The sequence below is a fragment of the Pogoniulus pusillus genome, chromosome 24, assembly GCF_015220805.1.
Source record: "Pogoniulus pusillus isolate bPogPus1 chromosome 24, bPogPus1.pri, whole genome shotgun sequence".
Lineage (NCBI taxonomy): Eukaryota > Metazoa > Chordata > Aves > Piciformes > Lybiidae > Pogoniulus > Pogoniulus pusillus.
The window spans coordinates 9056984-9081078 of NC_087287.1; the positions used below are offsets into that span (position 1 = coordinate 9056984).

At 53.8% G+C, this 24095-nt stretch overlaps 1 protein-coding gene across 5 annotated transcripts in view; it reads right to left on the minus strand.

Annotated features, from left to right (window-relative positions):
• Window positions 1-250: 250 nt before the first annotated feature.
• DAGLA (diacylglycerol lipase alpha) overlaps window positions 251-24095 on the minus strand; it is a 131737-nt gene continuing 107892 nt past the window's right edge. For all 5 annotated transcript variants that reach the window (XM_064163311.1, XM_064163312.1, XM_064163309.1 and 2 more), the window contains 11 exons: window positions 22475-22631; window positions 21654-21737; window positions 21456-21533; window positions 14313-14393; window positions 12327-12469; window positions 10786-10854; window positions 9373-9445; window positions 7653-7849; window positions 5799-5928; window positions 4827-5008; window positions 251-2313 (listed from right to left, as the gene is read on the minus strand). In XM_064163311.1, coding sequence (XP_064019381.1) covers window positions 1383-2313; window positions 4827-5008; window positions 5799-5928; window positions 7653-7849; window positions 9373-9445; window positions 10786-10854; window positions 12327-12469; window positions 14313-14393; window positions 21456-21533; window positions 21654-21737; window positions 22475-22631 — 2125 coding nt within the window. In that variant the 3' untranslated portion in view covers window positions 251-1382. The remainder of the gene's footprint in view (window positions 2314-4826; window positions 5009-5798; window positions 5929-7652; window positions 7850-9372; window positions 9446-10785; window positions 10855-12326; window positions 12470-14312; window positions 14394-21455; window positions 21534-21653; window positions 21738-22474; window positions 22632-24095) is intronic.

The following is a 24095-nucleotide window of genomic DNA, read 5'->3' on the forward strand; positions in this document are numbered from 1 at the left end:
GGGCTGTGTGCAGCTTCCTCCCTTCTTCCCCCACCCCCTTACACCTCCCCAGCTCTAATTTGCTTTAAAAGCAGGGGCATTACACACTCCTAGCTGCACATCCCCTCTCTCCTCTCAGTCCCAGAAGGGAGCCAAGCACAGGAAAGAGAGAATGAACATGCTTTTTGCTCCTTGTTTGCTTAATAAATACCTTTCCCCCACCTCCACCCCCCTCCCCCCCCCCAAAAAAAAAAAGGCAGCTTAGCAGCTCTGTAAACATACAAAAGATTTCAATACTTAGTCAAAGTTCATCTTCTCCCTGAACTGCCACTGATAAGAGGCTGGCACTGATTTGTGATGACTGCATATGGGGTGGTTGTGAGGACCCAAGCAGAGGCCAGGAGTAGCTTCCCAGGCTCTGGAAAATAACACTGGGTATTGAGAAATGTTGGAATTCTTCCAAGTTGATCCATCCATGCAGCTCTGAGATGAGAATCCTGTCGAGTCCTGCAGGAACTGTGCCAGCTCAGAGTGGTCCAGGGAACTGAGAAGTGATGGGTGGTGAGATCCAGGAGAACTCTTCTGGTGAAAGAGGGGAAGGTGGCAGAGGGCTTTGGCTCTTCAGAACAGTGTTTCCTTCCCTCTTGGAAGCAGCCCTGCTGGTCACTGAAGACAGAAGTACTCAAGGGGAGTTATTAAACACAGTGCCAGCCCCGTCCTTGCTGTGTCTGGCCAGGGGAGAGGGGAGACTGCATCTGGGGAGATCACAGCCTCCCCTCTACCCCCCCAAAATGGCTTTGAAAGAGGAGAGAAGCCCCATGGAAAGGCTGAGGGATTGGATCTTGGGCCAGATCCATGTGGTAGTGCAATAGGGCCCAAAGTCTCAATCCCCTCATTTCCATGACCACCGACACGGTACCAAGGGCAGGGGTGGGGGTGACCTGCTCTGGACCACCACCCCCTCCACACACACAGACCTTGCAATCCTCAAGCTTCAGAGAATCCACCCCTTCACCCCCACACCCTGAGGATTCCATGAAGCAAGGTGAGGGGGTGGGGGTCTCACTCCCCAACTCAGCAGGTGCCCTGGGGTAGGGGGCAAAGAATCTGCCTCACAAACGAGGCAGGCTGAGGTAGGGAACTCACATCCACCTTAAGCAACCCAAGCTCCTCTTAGTGGAGCAACCACCACCACTTCTTCTCCCAGCTCTGAGCACAATCCATCCTTCCAGACACCAGTGTGCCCCCAACTCTTGTCACACAGCCCAGAAGGAACCCTTCCAGCAGCTGTCTCCTCCAATCCAAACTGCCCAGTGACCACCTCCCTCCACGGATTACCCATCCCAGCGCTCAGCCTATGGGATCAGCTCTTGGAGCTGCAACCCCCTTTTTACCCCCTGGCACTAGAGGGCTGAAATCATGAGGTCATCCTGCTTGGCAGGGCTGGTTACAGGCCCAGAAGGAGTGGAAGTCCGGATTTTGTCAGTGGCCAGGCACTCCTGGCTGCTCACACCTGTGGGGGTGATGTCCATGAGCTCTCCAGATGAACTAAGGGGGAAAGAAGGTGAGACAGAGATGCCCGAGGAAGGATCTGTTGAGCCTGCAAACAACCTTGGGGGCTTTGGGACTAGGTTGGGTTCATACTGTGCCCTCAAGAGGATCTCCTGTTCACTGACCGACTTGGGCAGCTCTGCAAAGTCACTGGAGCTGTCTGACACCATCATGCAGTAGATGTCCTGGAAGGAGCTGCTTTTGCTATCCAAATTAAAGAGGCTGTCTATGAACTCAGCAAACTCCAGCACTTGGGGACTGGGGACATCGCTCAGACGTCCGTTTTGGAGGGTCAGCTCCTCCCTGGGGCCAGCCAAGGACAGGTGATCCCCTTCGCTGCTGGCCCCCGCCTCGCTGCAGCGGCGCTGGGGCGTGGTGCCGCCGCTGTTGAGGACGTTGTCGGGAGCTTGAGTCTCCTGGGAGTGCTTGGAGAGGCTGTCAGCAGCCAGCAGCTCTGTCCTGGAGCTGAGGGAGGGATTCTCCTCCGGGATAGCGGGGTCTATGTAAAAGCAGTGGGTCTCGTCCTTCTCCATGACAGCATGGAGGCTGGGGGAGCCCCGGATGCTCCTGAAGCCCGAGGAGCGGCGGGAGTCGAAGCTGTAGATGGATTCGTTGTCCGAGAGGCTCTCCATGGTGGCCAGGGGAGCTCGGCGGTCCTGCAGCTCCACCGACAGTCTCTCCTTCGTGTCCAGCAGCAGCAGCTCCACCGGGTCCTTCTGCACGGGAGAGGCTGGCTTGGTTTCGTAGAAGCCCTCCAAGCTGATTTCAGAGTGGGACTTGCTCCTGCAGCGGGGAAGAGGCAAGGTGATGAAGGCAGACGGGGGGGAGGGGGGGGCAAATGGGGGAGTGGAGAGGGAGCAAAAGAAGAAGGGAGCAAAAAAAAGGAGAGGAGAGCAGCAGCCAAAAAAAGAGGGGTGGAGGGGAGCAGCCAAAAGAGGGAATGGGGGGGAAGCAGCAGCCAAAAGAGGGGGGGAGGAGCAAAAAAAATGGGGGGGGCAGCAAAAAAGGGGGGGGGCAGCAGCAGCAAAACACGAGAGGGGAGCAGCAGCAAAACACGGGAGGGGAGGAGGAGCAGCAGCAAAACACGGGAAGGGAGGAGGAGCAGCAGCAGCAAAACACGGGAGGGGAGGAGGAGCAGCAGCAAAACACGAGTGGGGAGGAGGAGCAGCAGCAGCAAAACACGGGAGGGGAGGAGGAGCAGCAGCAAAACACAAGTGGGGAGGAGGAGCAGCAGCAGCAAAACACGGGAGGGGAGGAGGAGCAGCAGCAAAACACGAGTGGGGAGGAGCAGCAGCAGCAAAACACGGGAGGGGAGGAGCAGCAGCAGCAAAACACGAGTGGGGAGGAGCAGCAGCAGCAAAACACAAGTGGGGAGGAGGAGCAGCAGCAAAACACGGGAGGGGAGGAGGAGCAGCAGCGAAACACGGGAGGGGAGTAGCAGCAGCAGCAGCAAAAGACGGGTGGGGAAGGAGCTGGGTGGAGAGAGATGTTATGAAGTTCAACAAGGCCAAGTGTGTACACTCCAGCAGCTGGGGAAGAACGACCCCATGGGTCATTGAGGACTGATCTGCTGCAGGGCAGCTCTGAGGGAAAGGACCTGGTGGACATCAGGGTGCCCATGAGCCAGCAATGTGCCCCTGTGGCCAGTGAAGGCCAATGGTCTCTTGCTGGGCATGAAGAAGAGTGTGGCCAGGTTCTCCTTCCCCTCTACTCTGCCTTGGTGAGGCCACAGCTGGAGTACTGGGTCCAGTTCTGGGCTCCTCAGTTTAAGGAGGACAGGGACTTGGTGGAGAAGGTACAGCAAAGGGCTACAAAGATGCTGAGGGGACTGAGACACCTCTCTGACAAGGAAAGACCTGGGGTTGTTTAGGCTGGAGAAGAGCAGCCTGAGAGGGATCTGATCAATGGGGAGGTCTAGGCTGGATGTTAGGAGGAAGTTCTTTCCAGAGAGAGTGATTGGCATTGGAATAGGCTGGGTGATGGAGTCACCATCCCTGGAGGTGTTCAGGAAAAGCCTGGCTGAGGCACTTAGTGCCATGGTCTGGCTGATTGGCCAGGGCTGGGTGCTAGGTTGGACTGGATGAGCTTGGAGGTGTCTTCCAACCTGGTTGATTCTATTCTATTCTATTCTATTCTGCCTAATGCTGATCAATACTTCAAGGAGGATGGGACCAGGCTTTGCTCAGTGGTGCCCAGGGACAAGGCAAGGGGGAATGGGCACCAACTTGAACATCAGAAGTTCCACCTGAGCACAAGGAGGAACTTCTTCAATGTAAGGGTGGTGGAACAGGCTGCCCAGAGAGGTGATGGAGTCCTTATCTCTGGAGACATTCCAAACCCACCTGGATGTGTTCCTGTGTGACTGTCTCTAGGTGACACTGCCTTGACAGGGGTGCTGGGCTAAAGCATCTCCAGAGGTCACTTCCAACCTGTACCATTCTGTGGCTCTGTGAGGCCACATCACTGCCCACAACAGCCAGAAGAACCAAGTCTTGGGCACACTGAGGACACTTTGCTGCTCTAACCAAAGCCATCTACAGCTGCAGGAAACCTCTTAGCTGAAAGTCCTCTTTCATCCTCCCAGCTGAAAGTCTCAGGTACAGTTTCTGTCCCTTGCAAGCTCAGGTTCTTGCCCATCTTCCCCTTCCTTCTGGCAGTCTGCCCTCTCAAGCACCATTTTGACTTTGGACATGGTTCTGCTCTCAGTCAAACCTGAAGTGCTTCTGAGTGAAGCACCCAAAGCTATGGTGTGGGCTTCACACGTGCAGACAAATCCTTCTCTCACCTATTTCTTCATCTCTCCACTGTGAATATCCTTCTGAGTTTCAAACCATCACCCCTTGTCCTGTCACAACAGGCCCTGCTCCAAAGCCTGTCCCCATCTTTCTTCTTGGGCTTTTAGAAGGTCTCCCTGGAGCCTTCTCTTCTCCAGGCTCAACAACTTCAACTCTCTCACAGCCTGGCCTCACAGCAGAGAGCTTCCAGCTCTCCTATCATCACTGACCTTCACTGGGACCAACTCCAACAGGTCTCTACTGTGCTGAGGAGTCCAGAGCTAGCCCCAACACTGCAAGTGTGGTCTCAGCAGACCAGAGAGACAGAATCCCTCCCCTCCACCTGCTGCCTGCCCTTCCTGCTGGGGATCAGCCCAGGAGAGGAGAAGTCAAAGTCCCACAAAAGTAACCCCATGATCTGTATTTTTCACCTCACAAACATTGATCACAAGACCCCCAAGAGAAAGAGGACCCAGCCCTAGAGCCACCAACCCTTCAGAGAAACCAGAGGTATCTCCTTACTTGGTGCTGCTGTTCCTTCTGTCCACTGTAATGGCTCCAGTTCCAATCTGCACCGAGGGTCCACTCGGTAAGGGCTGGCTCTGGAAGATCAACTCTGGGGTGAGATCTACTTCTGTAGGACTCACCATCACTTTGGCAGCAGAAAGTAAAGCTGTTTTCCCCTTGTTGTAGTTCTCCAAGACCTGGTGAAAGCAAGCAGAGGAACCACAGAGCTTTAGCTTTGCTTTCCTCAGCTCAGGACTTGAGAGCAGCTGCGTTGGCTTCTTCCTTACCAACATCATCTGCCAACACAGGGCAAGGGCTTGAGATAAGAGACTGTATCCATGAATTCTGACATCATCTAACCTGTCAGGATGCCCTGCTGGGAATCCAGTGCTGAGCAAGTGACTGGAGGGAAGCTGAAAGGAGAAGCTTTCAGACCAGCAGGACAGAGGAGACTTGGCCCAATCTCCATGGCCAAGAGCTGTAGCTTAGTGGCTCAGACCTGCTCCACAACCATTCTTCATCATCCCAGAGCGGGTTGGGGTGGAAGGGAACCTTTAAAGGACACTTAGTACAACTCCTCTGCAGCTCAATGACCTCTCAGACTAAGAGAGGGACTAAAGTCACAGCGTGGAGAACTTCTCTTGTAGCTTGGATGTCACCAATGCTGCAGCCTGTAATGGGCAGCTCCAGAGAGATGGAGCCAAACAGTTCCCAACTTCACAGGGTGATGAGATTTGGGAAGACCACCTAGTCTGGGATGCTGGGTCTGGGGAAAGAGATCTACACTCCTTTGCCCCATCTCCTTACACTCAGCTCTAACAGCCTGACCGACCCAAAGTACAACCTTCCTCTCTCCTGCCCTCTATAGCAAGTGGCCTTCTGGATTTAAACACCCAACACTCCTGGGCAAGCACTTCCTCTCCTGTAGACTTCATGGCCCATGCCAAGGCATCCTGACTGCCCCTCCAGCCCAGCTCCCTGTGTTACCTTGTTGAGCCCTTCCATGACCACGTAGGGGAGGTGTTCGTGCAGCATAGCTGGCGAGATGATCACTTCATTGAAGGCCTTATTGTCACCCCAGATGGCAAAGTAAGTGGGGTCCTCTTGGTCACAGCAGCTGCAAACAGGGAATCACAGAATCCTTTATGCTGGAAAAGCCCCTTAAGATCATGAAGTCCAACCCTGAACCCAGCACTGCCAGGGCACCACCAAACCATGGCACTCAGCACCACAGCTCTCAAACCCCTCCAGCAACGGGGACTCTACTACCACCCTGGGCAGCCTGGGACAGGCCTTGACAACCCTCAATGGCAACAAATAGTTCCTCATGTCCAACCTAAACCTCCCCTGGGGCTACTTGAGGCTGTTTCCTCCTATCCTGGCACTTGTTCCTTAGTAGAAGAGCCCAACCCCCAGCTGGCTCCAGCCTCCTTGCAGGCAGCTGCAGAGAGCCAGAAGCTCTCCTCACAGCCTCCTTTCCTCCAGCCTCAACACCCCCAGGGTCCCTCAGCTGCTCCTCACCATTCCTGTTCTCCAGACCCTTCCCCAGTTTTGTTGCCCTTCTCTGGACCTGCTGCAGCCCCTCAATGTCCTTCTTGGAGTGAGGGGCCCAAAACTGACTCCAGGATTCCAGGGGTGGACTCATCAGTGCCCAGTCCACAGGGACAATCTCCTCTCAGCTGCAAGAGAAGTTCAGCTCCAAACAGAGGGGGTAAAGCAGGATGAAAGAGCAGGCCAATATTTTGGCATGCAAAAGGAACAGAATCATAGAATCATCAAGGTTGGAAAAGACCTCTGAGATCACCAAGCCCAACCACAATCACCAAAGCACATCCTGAAGTGCCACATCTACTCCCTTTTTGAACACCTCCTGGGATGGTGATTCCACCTGGGCAGCCTCTTCCAGTGCCTCACCAAGAGGTTGCAACAGAAAGCAGCAGATATTCACTTAGGCATGGTCCTGCCAATGATCCAAACCTCTGCCCAGCCAACAGTGCCAGGAGCATCCTTCAAACCCAACAGCACTGATGTGATTGCTGTCAGCATCACCCCTTTAGAGGTGGCCTACTGCCTTGGCCACCAGAAGAGTGTTTTGTGCCCAGCTCTCCCCAGGCTCACAGAATAACAGCAGGCAGCAGTGCAGGTTGGGGCTGCCCTGCTAGAAAGCACCTCCGTGGAGAAAGACCTTGGAGTGCTGGTGGGCAGCAAGTTCTGCACGGGCCAGCAACGTGCCCTGGTGGCCAAGAGAGCCAATGGCAGCCAGGGGTGCTGCAAGAAAAAGTGTGGCCAGCAGGGCTAGGGAGGTTCTTCTGCCCCTCTACTCTGTCCTGGTGAGACCACACCTGGAATACTGTGCCAGCTTTGGGCTCCCCAGTGCAGGAGAGACAGGGACCTGCTAAAGAGAGTCCAGTGGAGAGCCACGAGGATGATTGGAGGACTTGAGCATCTCCCCTGTGGAGAGAGGCTGAGAGCCCTGGGGCTGTTTAGTGTGGAGAACAGAAGATCTGAGCAATGTGTACAAATACCTGAGGGGTGGGTGTCGGGTGGCTGGGGCCAACCTCTTTTGGGTGGTCAGCAGCAATAAGCCAAGGAGCAACAGCTACAAACTGGAACATAGAAGGTTTCACCTCAATGTGAGGAGAAACTTCTTTACAGTGAGGGTAACACAGCTCTGGAGCAGGCTGCTCAGAGAGGCTGTGGAGTCTCCTTCTGTGGGAGATGCTCCAAACCCTTCTGGATGCATTCCTGAGTGAACTACCCTGGGTGCTGCTGCTTTGGCAGGGGGGTTGGGCTGGCTGATGTCTGGAGGCGCCTTGCAGCCTGTGTGGCTGTGTGACTCACCAGCACTGCTCTGCGGGGTGGTTGTGCACCACGTGGATGATGCGGCCGGGAGGGTAGAGAGGAGTGCTGGCCGAGAGGGCGATGGTCAGGTCGCTGGGGTGGGTCCACAGGCGGTTACTGCTCACAGAGTTCTCTTCTGTCTCCTCGGGCAGCTCAGACTTGGGGATGCATTTGGTAGCACCCACAATGATTCGCCACTGGTCGACACGAGAGGAGGGAAGGAGAAAGGGTGAGGAGATAAAAAGAACACTGAGAACAAGCAGAGTTGGTATTTGGGTTTGGGCTCCTTGCTTCGAGGAGGACAGTGAGGGGTTGGAGCAGGGCCAGAGAAGGGCAACAAAGCTGGGGAAGGGTCTGGAGAACAGGAATGGTAAGGAGCAGCTGAGGGAGCTGGGGGTGTTGAGGCTGGAGGAAAGGAGGCTGAGGGGAGAGCTTCTGGCTCTCTGCAGCTGCCTGCAAGGAGGCTGGAGCCAGCTGAGGGCTTGGGCTCTTCTACTAAGGAACAAGGACAGGCCAAGAAGAAATGGCCTCAAGTAGCCCCAGGGGAGGTTTAGGTTGGACATGAGGAAAAAAGTGCTGCTCTTGAGGGTTGTCAAGGGCTGGCCCAGGCTGCCCAGGGCAGTGGTGCAGTCCCCATCCCCAGAGGGGTTTCTGAGCTGCAGGGCTGCGGTGCTGAGTGCCATGGTTTGGTGGTGCCCTGGCAGTGCTGGGTTAAAAGTTGGACTCAAATTGGAGGTATTTTCCAACCCAAATCCTCCATGGCTCTACAAGCTCGTTTTATCACAGTATCACAGTATCATCAGGGTTGGAAGAGACCTCACAGATCATCAAGTCCAGGTCCTTTCTCTAACTCCTTACCCCTAACACCTTCACGCTTGATGTTTTTGCACCTCAGTGTCCTGGTAAAGAAGCTTGGGCAGGAATAAATTCCCACATCTCCAGGCCATCAGCAGAGAGCTTACCCTCGAGCAGCACCACCCAGGCAGCACTCAGCAGTGGCTGCCAGCAGACAACTCTTGTCCTTCTCAGTCTGCTACCATTTGTTTCCAGCCAAGAAGAGCTCCAGCTGGAGGCACAGACCTCAAACCAGACTCAGACAGGAACATCTCCTGCTCAGTTGTTGTAGGCCTGTGACAGTGAACTTAAAGCATGAGCTAGAACGACCACACTGCCTGCAAAGAATGCAGCCCTTTGGCCTGACCTCTCTAGCTGCCTTCCAGCTCCCACCACCACTCCTCTGGTCACCTCAGCAACAGTCACAATGGACCTAAACATGAGGAGGAACTTTACACTGAAGGTGGAGGAGCACTGGAGCAGGCTGCACAGAGAATAAATGAAGTCTCCATCTCTAGAGTCATTCAAAACGTGCCTGGATGCTGTCCTGTGCAACCTGCTCTAGGTGAACCTGCTCTGGCAGAAGGGTTGGACTGGATGATCTCCACAGGTCCCTTCCAACCCCTATCACTCTGTGATTCTGTGTGAGCTGAGGAGAGCTGGAAGGCAGGAGAAGCCTGCAGGGCTGCTGTGTGACACTAAAAGCATCACCTCCGATCAGAGACTCACCTCAGGGGAGTTCATCATAGATCCACAGAATGGGTTGGAAGGGACCTTTCAACACCATCTAGTTCAACCTCCCTGCCATGGGCAGGAACCCCTCCTCACTAGATCAGGCTGCTCAAGGCCTCATCTAAGCTGGCCTTGAACATCTTTTTCCTCTCACCTTTGGTTTGTTACTTCTTTGAAGAACGTCCAGGAGCTGCCGGCGAAATCCCTCCAGCTGAGACAGCCCAATTCTGGGGGGAGAAGGAGATGTTTATAAGGGGTGGACAAGGGAGCAGAACCACAGGGGGACACAGCAGGTTACAGGAGATCTGACCACCATCGTGTGGATCAGTTCACATTATCCCTGAGGGCTGTGGCATCCCTCAGCAGCAGTGTTTAAGAGGCCACCGTGGTGACCACAACCAAGTATGAAATGTAACAGCAGAATCAGAGCAGTGAATAGAGAGAGGAGAGAGGGCAGTGAGCAGATAAGGAGGGAGATGATGCAGTCACAGAAAGAAGTGAGCAAGAACCAAGTACAGGATGACACAGGAGGTGAAGTTAGGAAGGTGACATGGAGCTATGTAAGTAATGACAGGAAGGACAAGCTCTGGTCCTACCAAAAGGCACATTCAGTGCCAAGGTCTGCTTCTCCTCCACTCACTTCTACAGGCCTTGGATTGGACAGACAGAAACAGCACCATTTATCTGAGGTCACACAGCAGGACAGAAGCACAAGTAAAACCCAAAGCTGTCTGGCTCCCAGTTCAGAACATGTCCCAGGAGATGATGAGAGGTTGAGAAATGCCAAGAGAGAAGAAATGAGGGAAGACTGGTTCAGAGATGTGAGGTGATATGGAACAGCTGCTCAGGCACAGGCAGCACCAAATGAGATGACAGCACATCTAGTTCAGGGCAGAGTGTAAAGAGGATGAGATGAACAAGCAGGAGGATGGCACTGATATGTCAGCTAAGTGTCATCAGGGGTAGGATTTCTCCCATGCCTTTCATACAGGCAGCTGGCAGATGGGGAGGGAAATGCCAACAGAGGTGGCCAGGTAAAAGATGCAGCAATACAGGGCACCAGGGCTCTTCTCCCAAGTAGCAGGTGATGGGACAAGAGGAAATGGCCTCAAACTGCCTTAGAGGAGGTTCAGGTTGGATGTGAGAAACAATTTCTTTGCTGAAAAGGTTGTCAAGCCCTGGAACAGGCTGCCCAAGGTGGTAGTGGAGTCACCATCCCTGGAGGAGTTTAAAACACCACGTGGCCATGGCACCTGGGGACATGGTTTAGTGGCCATGGTGGTGCTGGGCTGAAAGTGATGACCTTAAGAGGTCTTTTCCAACCTTAATGATTCTATGCCATGCTGCTGTTGGGTGGATGGTTGGACTTGATGATCTTAGAGGCCTTTTCCAACCCAAACAATGCCAAGAGCTTGTGATTCTATCAAGACAAGTAAGAAGCACACAAGGACAGGTTAAGTGAGGAAACTGGAGCCAGCTATGACCTAGGTGCTTGTGCTAGGAGATAGGTGACTCTGGTACAGAGCAGCAGGCACTCAGCAAGAAATTCAGCCACTTCCCCACTTGCCTGGGCACTAGATCTTTGCCAAGCACGACTGCAGTCACAAACTCTTTTGAATACTCCATGGCATCCTCACTGGAAGAGAAAGAGGACCAAGAAGAAGCAAACAGTGTTTCACTGGCAAACTGCACCTCATTCCCAACTTGCCAGGGTTGTAAACCCCACAACCCAAGCTGCTCAAGGACCTGCACCTCAGTAGAAGCAAGCCTGGTCCACACATCCTCTGCTCCCAGCAGCATTTACTCCACATATGGCTCTGAAAATGCTTGGAAAAGGAGGCACTTCTCCAAGAGTTTGGGAATGGCCAGGACAACAGAGAGGAAGAAGATAGCCCAGGAGATTGCTGAGCCCCTCTGACTACCTTACAAAGACACAGCAGAAGTAAGATGGCCATTTTCTGCAGCAGCCTGAGTACCAAGAGGGAATTAAGGCTGCCAAGCTATGAGGAGTTGGTTCTGCAGCCTTCCCAGAGGTCTCTCTGAACCAGACAGAGGTTGCACCACTGACCTAGAGATGACCCTGGGCATGACACACAGTGCCACAAACGTGTGGCAGCCAGAGGCACCTCCTTAAACTCTGCAAGCTCAGAGCTGAGGTGACACAGCAGAGCTCAGAGGGCTGAGGGTGGAAGCTCTGAGCAGCAAGCTATAAAACTCTGGTGAAACATTCTCCAGAGCACCTCCTTTAGAGCTGCAGAAGACCAGGGATTATCATCATGCCAAGATTGGTTAGCAGGATGGTTTCAAACCCTTGGCTGCTGCTGGAACATGATGCAGGAACTATCTCAAGAAGCTTGTGATAAGCCACAGCTGCTTTTGAGTGCCCCCAGGCTGTCTGTCATGACTAGAAAGACCTTATCTCACCTCACAGCAATCGAGTGGGATGTTTTTGTTTGGCTGCCATACAGATAACATGACCAGCAGGTCTGGTCCAATTTAGAGTGGGAGGACTCCACCATAGCTCTCTCTTCAGAGATCTCCAAGGCAGCTACTTTAGATTCCACCTATAGCTGAGGAAGAGGAACAGGAACCCGAGCAGCACAACCTCGCTGGCCCATTTTAGGCACCCACTTTAGAAGGGCAGAAAACACACCCCAGCAGTGCCAGGGTTTGTCACCTACAAAAGGAATCCAAACAAGCAGAGCCAATTGATGGAGACATCTGTGTTGGGTCTTTCATATCTCTCCTGTCTGTTGGGAGCAGATGAGGAGAGGACATCGTGCAGAGGATGAGGAAACTGCCTCACATTCGACCACTCAACCTCCATTTGCCACTGGTCAGGGTGAGATGAGAGCCAACTATGGACAACTCAGTCACAAACCAGAATAATCAGGAGAGCAGCAAGCTGCCAGCAGAACCTAAACTCCAAAATGACACAGAGTAGAGGCTGCCAATCACTCTCAGCTCCTACATCAACTCCTCTCCATCTTCATGTGTGCTTCTCAAAACAGAGACCTGTCTTCTGCTCCTCACAGCACCCTAAAGAGGATAGCAACAAGCTACAACTACTTCCTCTCCTCTCCCTCTCACCCCTGGCCCAAAACCTACCTCAGAAGCCCACCTGGAGGAGAATAGGCAAAGCACTTCAGGGAGGGGTACTGAGGACGCAGGAGGAAGGACAGGATGGCAGCTGTGCCAGCCCCCAGGGAATGCCCAACCACGATCAGGCCATAGTGTTTGGTGCCTCTCCCCTGAAAAGAAGCAACAACAAATCAAGCAAGAATTTGAGGTCAGACTGAAAGGTTTCAGCCCACAAACCCCAAAAATTTGGCTCTTCCAGAGAACTCCAGAATGGGAGTGATCAGAAGGGGTCTGTGGAGCAGAACAGGATACTGCTTATCACATACAGAGCTTTGACTGTCACCATCCCCTCCCAGCTCTGCAGCACATCAGCAGAACCTTGCCAACAGTAACAGCTCACTGCTTTAGGCTGAAGGCACCTCTCAAGCTCATCCAGTCCAACCCCCTGCACTCAGCAGGGACAGCCCCAACCAGAGCAGGTTGCTCAGAGCCCCAAACAACCTGATCTGCAATGGTGCCAGGCATGGGGCAGCTCCCACCTCTCTGGGAAACCTGGGACAGGCTCTCACCACCCTCAGGGGCAAACATCTCTCCAGTCTGAAGCTCCCTTTGTTAGCTCCAAACCATCACCCCTTGGCCTGTCACAACAGGCCCTGCTCAGAAGTCTGTCTCCAGCTTTCTTCTCAGCTGCTTTAAGCACTGAAAGGCCACCAGAAGGTCTCCCTGGAGCCTTCTCTTCTCCAGGCTGCACAGCCCCAACTCTCTCAGCCTGGTCTCACAGCTGTGACCTCATTTGTCCCTGCTTCAACATGTCCCTGTCTCTGCTGTGCTGAGACCCCAGAACTGGCCCCAGCACTGCAGGCTGGGGCTCAGCAGAGCAGAGGGAAGAATAAAGCCCCTCATAAAGAAGCCAGATGCCTGCACATTCCTCCCTGCATGTCCCAAACATCTCCAGGCAGACACTTCAAGGTTGACTGTTGTGACATTCTACTTACAGCGAACCACTGAAGCTTTCATGCTGCTTTTCCTTCTCCCTTGAGCTGCTGCTAATGTCCCCATGGGCACTCTTTGGGCATGAGGAAAGGACAGCTGCATGCCAGCAGGGAATGAGGTAGCTCAGAATTAACTTCCCCAAGGGGGACAAGACTCTGAGCTTACTGACACATAAACCAAGGTAAGCTGCTTCCTAACACCTCTCTTGGGTTCTCTGATAGCTTCCTAGCACAAGAAATGTGCACACAGGGGCAGTCAGCATGGCATCCTGGTGCCATCTCCAAAGAGAATCTCCACAGAGATGGGGTTTCAGTTCTTCTTGATTTGCTTTTAATGTTCCTTCTCCTGCACAGCCACCAAATGGGACTTGACTCAGCCTGAGTTAAAAACAATCAGCACTGCAGTACTGGGGGCTCCAAAATAAAAGGCTCTTTGGAGAACTGGAGCAGCTCTGTGAGGAGCAAAGGCTGAGAGCCCTGGGGCTGTGGAGCCTGCAGGAGAGCAGCCCCAGAGGGCATCTGCTCAGTGCTCAGCAACAGCTAAAGGAGCTGTGGGGGACAAGAGGCTGGGGCCAGGCACTTGTCAGTGGTGCCCAGGGCCAGGCCAAGGGGCAGAGGGCACAAAGTGGAGTGCAGGAGGTTGCATGTGAGGCTGAGGAGAAGCTTGTTTGGTGTGAGGGTGCTGGAGGGCTGGAGCAGGCTGCCCAGAGAGGTTGTGGAGTCTGCTTGTGTGGAGAGCTTGCAAGTGCCCCTGGGCATTGTGCTGCTGGGCAAGCTGCTGTGGGTGCCCTGCTTTGGCAGGGGCTTGGGCTGGCTGATCTCCAGAGCTCCCTTCCAAGCCTCTCATGCTGGGATTCTATGTAACTAGTTGCCTGCCCTGGCAACCCAGAGAGAATGGAACAGAATATGTAAGAAATTAGTACAAGAGATTCAGGGCCATGGAGATTTCCCTCAAACCATTACCTTCTGAAAATGTCACCTTCTGTGGAGCCTGCAAGGAGAGAAGCAAACTCAGACTCACCAAATCTCGTCCAAAGGCTTGAGACAGCACCATTTCTTGCTCCAGTTTCTTCTTGATGTACTCAGCAGACAGCACCATTCCCTGAGGGAAACAGAGAGACAGAGCAGGACGTGAACAGCTGCACATCAGCCCTGAACTAAACATCCAGCAGACACTCAGCTCCCTCAGACGCTGCACCAGCTCCTACTGCCACCCAGCAGGGGTGAGGGAGGACACTGACTCCACTCCACATTTTGGGAACAGGCTTCATTAGCACCTGATATGGATGAGGGAAGTGAGTGCACCCTTGGTAAGCTTGCAGATGATTCTAAATAGGGTGGCAGTGTTGATCTGCTGAAGGCTTGGAAGGCTCTGCAAAGGGACCTGGCCTGACTGGATCCATAAGTGAGGCCAATGGGATGAGGTTCAACAAGGCCAGGTGCTGGGTCCTGCACTTGGGTCACATCCCCAGGAAGGCTCTAAGCTCAGGACAGAGTAGCTGGAAACTGCCCAGTGGAAAAGGACCTGGGGGGGGTGGTTGGTGACAGTGGCTGGAGAAGAGCCAGGGTGTGCCCAGGTGGCCAAGAAGGGCACCAGCAGCCTGGCTTGGATCAGCAAGAGTGTGGCCAGCAGGAGCAGGGCAGGGATTGTCAAGACCTAGCTCCTAAGGGTTGTCAAGGTCTGCTCCATGCTGCCCAGGGCAGTGGTGGAGTCCTCATGCCTGGAGGAGTTTCTGAGCTGTGGAGATGTGGTGCTGAGGGTCATGGTTTAGTGGTGCCCTGGCAGTATTGGGATAAGGGTTGATGACCTCGAAGTTCTTTTCCAGCCTGCACCATTCCAGGACTTTCTGACCTGTTTTCAACAAGCAGCTAGAAGTTGGCCTGTTGCATAAGCTCTTGGTGATGCCTCCAGTTTAACTCAGGGGTAAGTGAGCCTGAACTCCAAAAGGCTGAAGGCAAAGAGAAATAACCTCCTTCTGATTTGGTGATCAAAAGACCTCAAATCATTCCCATTGCTTGAGCTGCCCCAAACCCAGGGCAGATCATCTCCTTTGCCAGTTTTCATTGTGCCCCTACCTGAAGAGAGGCACAAAGTGCCACTGTTTGATCTCAGAGACATGAAGGAACTGCTGGCAAAGCATCTTCAAAGCCCTCAACATCAAACACACCATCAAACCCCATCTGAGCAACGAAGAGAAGGAGCAGAACCAGGTGATGGTGCTGAGCTTGGGTGTCTGTAAAGCCACCCAAATCATCATCCAAAAGCAGATGGCAGGAGACTTTGGGGGCCTGTTCAGAGCTCCCAGCAGCTCAGCAGCTTCCACAGTGTTGAGAAGGCTCTTCAAGTGCTGCCCTAATGAGAAGTGAACCTCAGACTAAGGAAAACTTAGGATTCTATTTTGGAACAGCATGACCCAAATCCATGGAGATGTTCCAAAGGGGGCTGTTAGTCAGCACTGCAGCTCTATTTTTGACAAAGGAGAGCCTAATAAAGGCAGGGATTTTAATATCAGAGCATCAGACAACCTTACCTTGACATCTCCATTAAGATGGACACTTTCTCCTGCATCCCCAAACAAACAAAACTCCCTGGCCCTGATGTTCTAAACTCTCAGGCAAACGACCAACTATTGGAGCTTTAGGGGAAAAGCCAAATGGAACTGCAGTCTGAAGGCACAAAACTGCTTTAGAATTGTTAAGGTTGGGAAAAACACCTTCAGGACCACCTAAGCCCAACCTTCTGCCCAACACCTCCATGACCACTAGACTTCATGCACGCTGAGTTGTGTGTGTGAAAGCTCACACAGGGAGCTTCAAAGTCACTGCTGGTAGTGAGGGTTCTATCAAACTGCTGAGAGCTGTTATTGCTGCTGAGCTTTCAGGGCTTCCTCCTTGCCATCCTGTCTGGCTCAACACCAGAAACCAGAGTCCCTGAATCCCAGCATGCTAGGGAGTGGAAGTGACCTCTGGAGATCATCCTGTCCAAGCCCCCTGCCAAAGCAGGGCACCCACAGCAGCTTGCCCAGCAGCACAATGCCCAGGGCCACTTGCAAGCTCTCCACACAAGCAGACTCCACAACCTCTCTGGGCAGCCTGCTCCAGCCCTCCAGCACCCTCACACCAAACAAGCTTCTCCTCAGCTTCACATGCAACCTCCTGCACTCCACTTTGTGCCCTCTGCCCCTTGGCACCACTGAGCAGAGCCTGGCCCCAGCCTCTTGCCCCCCACAGCTCCTTTAGCTGTTGCTGAGCACTGAGCAGATGCCCTCTGGGGCTGCTCTCCTGCAGACTCCACAGCCCCAGGGCTCTCAGCCTTTGCTCCTCACAGAGCTGCTCCAGGCCCCTCAGCACCTTCAGAACTCAGTGCAGCAACCATCAGGATATGACTTTTGCTCTGTGCAAGCCCAGCAGAATCCAGGAGGGCTGCACACACTCACCTAAGGCTCATTTTTCAGTCAGTTACTATAAAATCTGTATCTTTCAGTTTCAGAAACAGTGAAGTGGGGATTTTTGGCTGTTAATTACCCCTCCAAATTGTGACACTCCTTCCTCCCCCCTTCCCTCAGCCATTCTAACCCATTACAACAAAAAAAAAAGGTCCTTGCTGCCAGCTCCGTGTTTGGATCCAAAATAGCTCAGAGGCCTCATCTATATTTTAAGAGTGGCATTTGCAGTCACCCAAGCAGTCAGACACTTTCAGTGGTGGCACTGCTGAAGTGATAAGGCAGCTCATGTACACATCAAGAGGTTTCTTTTGTAGGCTGCCTGATGGACTCGGCGTGAAGCTGAGTGCAGATAAGAGGCCAAGGCAGCCTGCGGCGTGTGCGAGGGATGGAAGCCAAGGGGCAAGAGAAACAACAAACAGCCACAGAGAGGCAGCTCCTGCCTGGCCTCTGAGAAAGCAGAGAGCCCTGGAATCACAGAATGGCTTGGGTTGGAAGAGATCTTGAAGATCATGGAGTTCAAGCCCTAACCTGGCACTGCCAGGGCAACACCGAACCATGGCCCTCAGCAAGGCAGCTCAGGAACCCTTCCAGGGGTGAGGACTCCACTGCTGCCCTTGGGCCAGGCCTTGACTACCCTCAAGGGCAACAAATTGTTCCTCATGTCCAACCTAAACCTCCCCTGGGGCAGGTTGAGGCCACTGCCTCTTGTCATAGGCTCACAGGATGTTAGGGGTTGGAAGGGACCCAAGGAGATCCTTGAGTCCAACCCCCCTGCCACAGCAGGACAATGCTACCTAACACAGAGCACAGAGGAACACAGCCAGACAGGCCTGGAAAGGCTCCAGAGAAGGAGACTCCACAACCTCTCTGGGCAGCCTGTGCCAGTGCTCTGGGACCCTTACAGTCAAGAAGTTTCCCCTTGTGTTGAGCTGGAACCTCCTGTGCTGCAGGTTACACCCATTGCTGCTTGTCCTGTCCCAGGGAGCTGTGAGCAGAGCCTGTCCCCTGCCTCCTGGCAGCCTTCAGATACTTATAAACGTTTATCAAATCCCCTCTGAGTCTTCTTTTCTCCAGGCTAAACAGGTCCCTCAGCCTCTCCTCATAACCCATGCCCTCCTGTCCCCTAATCATCCTCCTAGCCCTCCACTGGACCCTCTCCAGCAAATCCCTGTCCCTCTTCAACTGGGGAGCCCAACACTGAACACAGTATTCAAGATGAGGTCCTGGCACCTGTTCCTTGGCAGCAGAGCCCAGCCCCCACCTGGCTGCAGCCTCCTTGCAGGCAGCTGCAGAGAGCCAGCATTTTAAAATGGAAAAGTCAATTAAAACCAAGTAAAAATTGAGAAGCAAAACGAATGTTGCAGGGACTTGGAAACCTCCAACAGTTGTATCCAACCATGAAAATCATAGGAAGAGACATGAATGAGGTGACACATATGGAATTAGGTATCCTTTTATCCTGATGTGCCCAAAAAACAGTGAACCTTAGACCTCAGGAAAGTCAAAAGTAGTCTATGGAGCATATTATTTCAGAAGCAGAGAAGCTCTCCCCTCAGCCTGCTTTTCTCCAGCCTCAACACCCCCAGCTCCATCAGCTGCTCCTCACCATTCCTTCCCCAGCTTCACTGCCCTTCTCTAGACCTGCTGCAGCCCCTCAATGTCCATCTCTGAGTGATAGGTCCACAAGTGACTCCAGTATTCCAGGTGTGATCTTCCCAGGGCCCAATCCCTGCCTTGCTCCTGCTGGCCACACTCTTGCTGATCCATGCCAGGCCACCTGTGCACACCCTGGCTCATCTCCAGCTGCTGTCACCCCCCCCAAAAAAGTCCTTTTCCCTGAATTAAATGTGTTACCAGGACACTTCATTTCTTTTTTGTATTGAAGTTGACTTTTGGACATAAAAAATTCATGCAGGCTGGCAGTTGAAAATCCTCTGATCCTCATTAGCTCCCCTGGGGACTCCTGGGGACGTTCTTGTCTGCAGATGAATATTGATAACAACTCAGGCTGAAGCTTTCTTCTGTCCCAGCAACAATGAAACAAAAAAAAAGCTATAAACACAGAGGCCAAAGAACAGCTCAGTGGAGATGAAAGGGAATGAGCTGCTCATGGCTCATCTCAGGCACTGGCAGACAGAGAATTCCAACAGAAAGCTGACAAGGAAAAGCCAACTTCTGCAAAGATCTCTCCCTAGTTCCTTTCCTGCACAGGATAACCAGAAAGGATTCCCCTTGCTGCCCTTTTTCCACCTCCTCCTTTAACTTCTTTTTGCTGCTGATGCTGATTGTGCAGTCATTGGGACCTGATGACTCAGTGAAAGAGGTGACACTGACACTGCAGGGGACAGGAGCTCCAGATACAGTTATGTGCCCTCAGCCACCCAGATCTGGAGTCCTCAGCACAAAGGAAGGACATGGAGACCTCTTAGAGCAAGTCCAGAGGAGGCCACAGCAATGCTGGCAAGGCTGGAAGCCCTCTGCTCCGAGGCCAGGCTGAGAGAGCTGGGACTGTGCAGCCTGGAGAAGAGAAGGCTCCAGGGAGACCTTCTGGTGGCTTAAGGAGGCTGAGAAGAGGGATGAGGGAGAGACTTCTGAGCAGGGCCTGTTGTGACAGGACAAGGGGTGATGGTTTGGGACTAACAAAGGGACATGCAGACTGGAGGGAAGGGAGAGATGTTTGCCCCTGAGCGTGGTGAGAGCCTGTCCCAGGTTGCTCAGATGAGGTGGGAGCTGCCCCATGCCTGGCACCACTGCAGGTCAGGTTGGCTGGGGCTCTGAGCAACCTGCTTTTAGTTGGGGCTGTCCCTGCTGACTGCAGGGGGGGTTGGACTGGATGAGCTTTATAAGTTCTTTCCATCCAAAAGGACTGAAAGGCCACCAGGAGCTCTCCCTGGAGTCTTCTCTGGGTTGAACAGCCTGGCCTCACAGCAGAGGGCACAGCTGTGGCCTCCCTCAGCCCTCCTCCAACACATCCCTGTCTCTGCTGTGCTGAGGACTCCAGAGCTGGCCCCAGCATTGCAGTTGGGGGGTCTCAGCACAGAGGAGCAGAACCCTTTCCTTTGACCTGCAAGCCCACAAATCTCCTCTTCCCTGAGCTCAGCCTCTCCAGCAGCTCCTCCATCCTTCCCCACAGACACAACCTCCAGGTTGCCTTTCCCTTTCCTACTCCAGCAGCTCGTCTTGAGAGGCTGCCAAATTCCTGATAATCCTCCAGACTCAGCATGTGTGGCAAGATTCTGCTGGACTGGGGCAAGGGGTCAGCTCTCCAGTAAATTGATTTTAGTCAGCTCAGAGCTGATCAGTAACACAGACACAGAGCATCAGCCTCAGCTCCCCCCCTCTCAGATCCACCTCCTGCCAGCGTCCTTCAAGGAGCTTCAACCTGCCCCATCCCAGCAGAATTTTAATCATCTCCTCAAGGTTCTGATTGCAGCCTCTGAGAAGGTCACTGGATGAAAGAGTCATTTGGATGACTCCAATGATTTTTGTTCTGGGTCTCTGCAGATGGTTGGCTTTTCCTAATTGAAGAGGGTTTAATTAGCAGCCTGATTTTAATGCTCACACTCAGGGTTTTGCTTTACCATCTCAAAGCCATTTCACTGCAGTTATGTAACACAGAATCCCCAATCCCAGCATGGTGAGGGTTGGAAAGGAGCTCTGCAGATCAGCCAGTCCAAGCCCCCTGCCAAAGCAGGGCACCCACAGCAGCTTGCCCAGCAGCACAAGGCCCAGGGCCACTTGCAAGCTCTCCACACAAGCAGACTCCACAACCTCTCTGGGCAGCCTGCTCCAGCCCTCCAGCACCCTCACACCAAACAAGCTTCTCCTCAGCCTCACATGCAACCTCCTGCACTCCACTCTGTGCCCTCTGCCCCTTGGCCTGGCCCTGGGCACCACTCACAAGAGCCTGGCCCCAGCCTCTTGCCCCCCACAGCTCCTTTAGCTGTTGCTGAGCACTGAGCAGATGCCCTCTGGGGCTGCTCTCCTGCAGGCTCCACAGCCCCAGGGCTCTCAGCCTTTGCTCCTCACAGAGCTGCTGCAGGCCCCTCAGCATCTTCAGAGCCTGCCCTGGACTCTTCTCCAGTAATTCCCAGTCTGTGTTGAACTGGGGAGCCCAGAACTGGACCCAGAATTCTAGCTGTGGCTTGACTAGGGCAGAGTAGAGGGAGAGGAGAACCTCCCTTGCTCTGCTGGCCACACTCTTCTTCATGGCTCCCAGGAGACCTTTGGGCTTGGCCACGAGGGCACAATGTTAGATCACAGGCAATTGCTCCTCAAGTGCAGACCCCTCCTCTTGCTCTGGTTGATCTCCATCAGGTTTCTCTCCCCCAGCTCCCCATCCTGGACAAGTCTCACTCAATGGCAGCAGAGCCTGATGGGTGCCAACCACTCCTCCCTGTTCTGTACCACCAGCAAACTGGCTGAGAGCCCAGCTCTGGCCCTTCATCCAGGTTACTGGTGAAGATTTTGACCATGACTGGACCCAATACAGACCCCTAGGGAACACCACAAGCTCCAGGCCTCCAACTAAGCTCTGCAGCACTGGAGATAACCCTCTGAGCTCAGTCCTTCAGCCAGTTCTTAACACCCTCCTGAAAAACAGCTCAGGCAATTACAAGCACTTTGTTGGGGTGGGGGAGTGGAACCTGTAACAAAGGAGCCAAAACATGAAGGAAAAGAAGTGGAGTTTTGTCTGGGTTTTGATTTCTCTTCCTCACCTTGTGCCCCAGCCAAGTTCCATGGTGACCCTCAACTGGAAGGCGCTCTGCATCCCCAGTTAGGTCAGTCAGGGCATCCTGGAAGAGAAGGAGTCCCCCACGTTGCAGGTAAGTCAAACATCAGGTGAGAATCAGGAAGGTCTCAGAGTCTCCTGGGTGTTTGCCAGGGTGGCCAAGGGTATGTGAGGCCACACTTACCTTTGGAGACAGAGTTCCTCGGATGCTGATGACCACCTTCTTCTTGTCATGATCCACAGCCACGTAGAAAGGGGTTTCATAGACCTGCAAAAGATCCATTCCTGTAGCAATCAGGTGAGACATTTCCTGTTGCATTCTTCTCCTGCCCAGGGAAGAGAAGGCAGAGCAGAGCGACAGGTTCTGCCTTATGGGTAAATGCTCCTCTGAGTGACCTCATCTTGGGCAGCAGCAAATATTTCAGTCCAAGCAGCAGAAGTTGTTGATGGAGAGAGAGGATGGAAAGGCTCTAGGGTCAGAGAAAGGGTTTGAGTTGCCTTCTTTTAACCATTATACCTCATTTCCAGCAGGAAGGACCTCAGGACCAGACTCTGAATAACTCAGTTTGGAAGGGACCTCAGAGATTATCTATCTCAACCTCCCCATCATGGGCAGAGACACTTCTCAGCTAGACTTGGCTGCTCAAGGCCTCATCCAACCTGGCCTTGAACACCCCCAGGGAGGAAGCAGCCACAACCTCCCTGGGCAGACTCTCCAGAGTCTCACCACCCTCACACTGAAGAACTTCTTCCTCACCTCCAGTCTAACCCTGCTCTCCCTCAACCTCAAACCATTCCCCCTTGTCCTGTCTCTATACACCCTCATGAAAAGTTCCTCTGCAGCCTTCCTCTAGGATCCCTTTGGGTACTGGAAAGCATCTCTAAGGTCCTTCCAGAGTCCTCTCTTCTCCAGGCTGAGCAGCCCCAGCTGCCTCAACCTCACAGCAGAGGTGTCCCAAATACCAAGGTCGGGGGGGGGAGGGGAGGGTTGCAGAAGCTCCTTACTGCATCGTGACAAGAGGTGTAGACGATGTCCACCGAGGTCATGTTCTCATCCAAGAAGTGCCGCCGGATGGCGATGGCATTGCAGCCGCAGCAGTTGTCCTCCTCGATGGTGACACTGGGGGCGTAGCGGGGCCTTGAGGGACAGAGACAGCAACACCTGCGGGGAATCACAACGAGAGCCGGGAGGAAAAAGAGAGCTGAGGGAGGGACTGGCTTTAGAGCGGAGCGGTGAGAGGGAAGGAAGGGCAGAGCCAGCGAGTCCCAAGCGCAGCCACAACAACCCCATGCAGAGATACAGGCTGGGGTTGGAGTGGCTGGAGAGCAGCCAGACAGAGAGGGATCTGGGGGTGCTGATTGATACCTGCCTGAACATGAGCCAGCAGTGTGCCCAGGTGGCCAAGAGAGCCAGTGGCATCCTGGCCTGCATCAGGAATGGTGTGGCCAGCAGGAGCAGGGAGGTCATTCTGCCCCTGTACTCTGCACTGGTTAGACCACACCTTGAGTGCTGTGTTCAGTTCTGGGCCCCCCAGTTTAGGAGGGACATTGAGATGCTTGAGCGTGTCCAGAGAAGGGCGACGAGGCTGGGGAGAGGCCTTGAGCACAGCCCTACGAGGAGAGGCTGAGGGAGCTGGGATTGGTTAGCCTGGAGAAGAGGAGGCTCAGGGCAGACCTTATTGCTGTCTACAACTACCTGAGGGGAGGTTGTGGCCAGGAGGAGGTTGCTCTCTTCTCTCAGGTGGCCAGCACCAGAACGAGAGGACACAGCCTCAGGCTGTGCCAGGGGAGATTTAGGCTGGAGGTGAGGAGAAAGTTCTTCACTGAGAGAGTCATTGGACACTGGAATGGGCTGCCCGGGGAGGTGGTGGAGTCGCCGTCCCTGGAGCTGTTCAAGGCAGGATTGGACGTGGCACTTGTTGCCATGGTCTGGCCTTGAGCTCTGTGGTAAAGGGCTGGACTTGATGATCTGTGAGGTCTCTTCCAACCCTGATGATACTGTGATACTGTGATACTGTGACTGCCCCGGCTTGCGGGAGCGCTCGTCCGAGGTAGCAGCGGCGGCAGCAGCTGCAGTTCTGCTTCTGAGCGCCAGAGGGAGCTGCAGGGCAAGCGGTCCCCAAGGGCCGGCGGCTGCGCAGCCTGCGAGAGCTCCGGCAGGGAGCGGGGAAGGGAGCGCAGGCATCGCCCCCCCAACCTCCCCACCCAGCGCAGCCAACCCTCCCAGCCAGAGTCAGCAGCTCAGGGCCTCATCCAACCCGCCCTTGAACACCCCCCGAGAGGAGGCAGCCACAACCTCTCTGGGCAGCCTGCTCCAGAGTCTTAACCACCCTCGTACTGAAGAATTTCTTCCTCAAATCCATCCAACCCTGCTCTCCCTCAGCTTCACATCAGCCCACGGGGTCAGGCAGGCTGGAAAAGACCTTTGGGTGAGGCACTCAGTGCCATGGCCTACTTGATTTGACACAGCTGGGTGCTAGGTGGGACTGGACCATCTTGGAGGTCTCTTCTAACCTGCTCGATTCTATGAGCAAATCCAAACTATTACCTAACCCTTCTAATTAACTGAGCTATGGCACTAAGTGCCTCATCCAGCCTACCAAACACCTCCAGGGATGGGGACTCC